This window comes from Gadus chalcogrammus, chromosome 4 (assembly GCF_026213295.1).
Source record: "Gadus chalcogrammus isolate NIFS_2021 chromosome 4, NIFS_Gcha_1.0, whole genome shotgun sequence".
Classification (NCBI taxonomy): domain Eukaryota; kingdom Metazoa; phylum Chordata; class Actinopteri; order Gadiformes; family Gadidae; genus Gadus; species Gadus chalcogrammus.
The window spans coordinates 36476184-36481183 of record NC_079415.1 but is presented as its reverse complement, the minus strand read 5'-3'; the positions used below and the strand labels follow the sequence as shown (position 1 = coordinate 36481183).

At 44.8% G+C, this 5000-nt stretch overlaps 1 protein-coding gene across 1 annotated transcript in view; it reads right to left on the bottom strand.

The window, feature by feature from the left end:
* Positions 1-5000, bottom strand: part of LOC130381066 (formin-like protein 2) — a 29467-nt gene that overhangs the window by 21196 nt on the left and 3271 nt on the right. The window contains exons 2-5 of the mRNA XM_056588487.1: positions 4750-4833; positions 4465-4545; positions 3016-3092; positions 1175-1258 (exon numbers count right to left, since the gene is read on the bottom strand). Coding sequence (XP_056444462.1) covers positions 1175-1258; positions 3016-3092; positions 4465-4545; positions 4750-4833 — 326 coding nt within the window. The remainder of the gene's footprint in view (positions 1-1174; positions 1259-3015; positions 3093-4464; positions 4546-4749; positions 4834-5000) is intronic.

Genomic DNA, 5000 nt, shown 5'->3' with positions numbered 1-5000 from the left:
CTGTAGTATAAGTACTCACGTGTTGGCGTACTGTAGTATAAGTACTCACGTGTTGGCGTACTGTAGTATAAGTACTCACGTGTTGGCGTACTGTAGTATAAGTACTCACGTGTTGGCGTACTGTAGTATAAGTACTCACGTGTTGGCGTACTGTAGTATAAGTACTCACGTGTTGGCGTACTGTAGTATAAGTACTCACGTGTTGGTGTACTGTAGTATAAGTACTCACGTGTTGGCGTACTGTAGTATAAGTACTCACGAGTTGGCGTACTGTAGTATAAGTACTCACGTGTTGGCGTACTGTAGTATAAGTACTCACGTGTTGGTGTACTGTAGTATAAGTACTCACGTGTTGGCGTACTGTAGTATAAGTACTCACGTGTTGGTGTACTGTAGTATAAGTACTCACGTGTTGGGGTACTGTAGTATAAGTACTCACGTGTTGGTGTACTGTAGTATAAGTACTCACGTGTTGGCGTACTGTAGTATAAGTACTCACGTGTTGGTGTACTGTACTATAAGTACTCACGTGTTGGGGTACTGTAGTATAAGTACTCACGTGTTGGTGTACTGTAGTATAAGTACTCACGTGTTGGTGTACTGTAGTATAAGTACTCACGTGATGGTGTACTGTAGTATAAGTACTCATGTGTTGGCGTACTGTAGTATAAGTACTCACGTGTTGGCGTACTGTAGTATAAGTACTCACGTGTTGGCGTACTGTAGTATAAGGACTCACGTGTTGTCGTACTGTAGTATACTGTAAGTACTCACGTGTTGGTGTACTGTAGTATAAGTACTCACGTGTTGGCCTACTGTAGTATAAGTACTCACGTGTTGGCGTACTGTAGTATAAGGACTCACGTGTTGTCGTACTGTAGTATACTGTAAGTACTCACGTGTTGGTGTACTGTAGTATAAGTACTCACGTGTTGGCGTACTGTAGTATAAGTACTCACGTGTTGGCGTACTGTAGTATAAGGACTCACGTGTTGGCGTACTGTAGTATAAGTACTCACGTGTTGGCGTACTGTAGTATAAGTACTCACGTGTTGGCGTACTGTAGTATAAGGACTCACGTGTTGTCGTACTGTAGCATACTGTAAGTACTCACGTGTTGGCGTACTGTAGTATAAGTACTCACGTGTTGGCGTACTGTAGTATAAGTACTCACGTGTTGGCGTACTGGGCGAAGGAGAGGTATTCCACCAGAACATTCAGTCCCTGGTTCTCCTCGTTCAAGAACTCTCGGACCCAGCTGTGGGATCAGAGAGACGCATATATAGTATATATCTATTGACATACTGTATATACATATTTACATACACAATATATATATATATATATACATATATATATACGCGCAGAAAGATGGCAAAAACATAATTTGTTTGACCAGTTGCCATGGTTATCTCTGTGTGGTTAATTTGCAGTTGCAGTGTTAATTAGCGATTATGTCAGCTTACTGTTACATTAAACTGTTATCGGACAATGCGTTTATATGCTATAGACCCCATAGTATCTGTGGTATAAAGGCTGGGACGATTTTCAAATTATAAATATGTACACTTTATGTTGAAAGAATAGACCGTCGCGATTCCCATTGAATCTAATGGAGCAGTGATTATTCTTCTAAACGAGAGCTGGTAAATTGTGAAAAATGAATTAAACTGTAATCAGACAACGCTTATGGTTATATGCTATAGACCCTGGAGTATCTGTGGTATAAAGGCTGGGACGAATTTCAAATCATAGCTCAGCGGACTAGAATACCTCCCGTTGCCAAGTCGTAGATACGGTCCGTCCTATTTATGTGAAAAACGTTGTATTTGGATTGTAAAATGCGTGAAAATATAAATGAATGATCTTCGTTTCTTTTCCTTGGCAACTGACCATAGTATAAGCGGGATAATGCCCTTCGAGGTGTCAAAAACATGTTTGATGGATCGTAATTAAAGGGGACTACTTTTTGAGGGAGATGTACTCAAACAGAGTATACATTTAATAAGCATGCAATACGAATAAGAAAAAGCATAATTATTAAAGTATTTGAATTGTTTTATTATGTTAGCAAGCAAGAAGTATGTCGGTTTATGCAACCAACGTATGTTGAAAGTATAGACCATCGCGATTCCTGTTAAAACGAATGGAGCGGTGAATATTCTTCTGAACGAGAGCTGGTCAATTATGAAAAATGCTTTAAACTGTAATCAGACAACGCGGTTATATGCTATGGACCCTAGAGTATCTGTGGTATAAAGGCTGGGACGAATTTTGAATTATGAATATGTACAATGCATAACGTTAGCTCATAGCTGAGTGGACTATACCTCCCGTTGCCAAGTCATAGCTAAGGTCCGTCCTATTTACTGGAGGAGTGAACAACGTTTCCGTTGCATAAGAACCTTACAGGAGGGTAATGGTTGTTCCTGGAATTAGTCAAACCCTCAGGCGTTACCAGGGAAACAAAGTTATGGCTTGTGAAAAAGCATGAAAATATGAATTAATGGTCTTCATTTCTTTTCTTTGGCAAGTGACGGTGGTATAAGCGGGATAATGCCCTTCGAGGTGTCCATTATCAGGAGTTAATGGAGCGTCGGTTCTCAGGCCTCCGCTTCGTCCATTATTCCTGATAATGGACACCTCGTTGGGCATTATCCCTTACACATATACAGTATATATACTATATATATATATATATATATATATATATATACACATAATATATTATGCATGTATATTATATGTATATACAGTATACATACATATGTGGAGGGAGACAGACAGGTAGAGAGACAGACAGGTACCCTATGTGGTTTGTGTGGAGGGAGACAGACAGGTAGAGAGACAGACAGGTACCCTATGTGGTTTGTGTGGAGGGAGACAGACAGGTAGAGAGACAGACAGGTACCCTATGTGGTTTGTGCGGAGGGAGACAAACAGGTAGGGAGACAGACAGGTACCCTATGTGGTTTGTGCGGAGGGAGACAGACAGGTAGAGGGACAGACAGGTACCCTATGTGGTTTGTGCGGAGGGAGATCTCCAGCTCTCTCAGGGTCTGGGTCGACTCTTGGACCCGCCTCCGGAACTTCTAGAGACCAATCACAACACTGCATTACAACCAATCACAGCTCTGCTCTAAGCCAGTAGGACTGCTGGACCAGAGGTTCTATAACCCAGTAGAACTGCTGGACCAGAGGTCCTATAACCCAGTAGGACTGCTGGACCAGAGGTTCTATAACCCAGTAGGACTGCTGGACCAGAGGTCCTATAACCCAGTAGGACTGCTGGACCAGAGGTTCAATAACCCAGTAGGACTGCTGGACCAGAGGTTCTATAACCCAGTAGGACTGCTGGACCAGAGGTTCGATAACCAGTAGGACTGCTGGACCAGAGGTTCTATAACCCAGTAGGACTGCTGGACCAGAGGTTCTATAACCCAGTAGGACTGCTGGACCAGAGGTTCGATAACCCAGTAGGACGGCTGGACCAGAGGTTCTATAACCCAGTAGGACTGCTGGACCAGAGGTTCTATAACCCAGTAGGACTGCTGGACCAGAGGTCCTATAACCCAGTAGGACTGCTGGACCAGAGGTCCTATAACCCAGAAGGACTGCTGGACCAGAGGTTCTATAACCCAGTAGGACTGCTGGACCAGAGGTCCTATAACCCAGTAGGACTGCTGGACCAGAGGTTCTATAACCCAGTAGGACTGCTGGACCAGAGGTCCTATAACCCAGAAGGACTGCTGGACCAGAGGTTCTATAACCCAGTAGGACTGCTGGACCAGAGGTTCTATAACCCAGTAGGACTGCTGGACCAGAGGTCCTATAACCCAGTAGGACTGCTGGACCAGAGGTTCAATAACCCAGTAGGACTGCTGGACCAGAGGTTCTATAACCCAGTAGGACTGCTGGACCAGAGGTTCGATAACCCAGTAGGACGGCTGGACCAGAGGTTCTATAACCCAGTAGGACTGCTGGACCAGAGGTTCTATAACCCAGTAGGACTGCTGGACCAGAGGTCCTATAACCCAGTAGGACTGCTGGACCAGAGGTCCTATAACCAGAAGGACTGCTGGACCAGAGGTTCTATAACCCAGTAGGACTGCTGGACAGAGGTCCTATAACCCAGTAGGATCTGCTGGACCAGAGGTTCTATAACCCAGTAGGACTGCTGGACCAGAGGTCCTATAACCCAGAAGGACTGCTGGACCAGAGGTTCTATAACCCAGTAGGACTGCTGGACCAGAGGTTCTATAACCCAGTAGGACTGCTGGACCAGAGGTTCTATAACCCAGTAGGACTGCTGGACCAGAGGTTCTATAACTCAGTAGGACTGCTGGACCAGAGGTTCTATAACCCAGTAGGACTGCTGGACCAGAGGTTCTATAACCCAGTAGGACTGCTGGACCAGAGGTCCTATAACCCAGTAGGACTGCTGGACCCTTGTAGTGGGCTCACCTTGCGGGTGACGGCCGGGTCCAGGAAGCTGTGCAGGCGGTGGATGTAGGTGTGAGGGGGGTTCTTCACCTGGAAACGCTCCTAACACAACACACAACCACACACGTTATACACGCAATATAACACACACATCATAGACATTAAACACACAGGTATACACACTATACACAATATAACACACAATATACAAAAGCTATAATAACAATATAATAACACATAGCATGACCCCTGACCCCTGACCCTACTAGGGTCATGAGAGGGTCCGGGGTCATGACCTCTCCCTACCTGGTCACAGATCAGCTCCCACTTCTTCTCGTTGTCGTAGCAACGCAGCAGTCGTACCTTGTCAGGGGGGAGGTTCATAGAGTTCTGAGAGAGAGAGAGAGAGAGAGAGAGAGAGAGAGAGAGAGAGAGAGAGAGAGAGAGAGAGAGAGAGAGAGAGAGAGAGAGAGAGTGGGAGAGAGAGAGACAGGAGATATATGAGGAGACATATAGATGGTTTGATTTTGTGCCCATAATTTAATAGACAAAAAAAA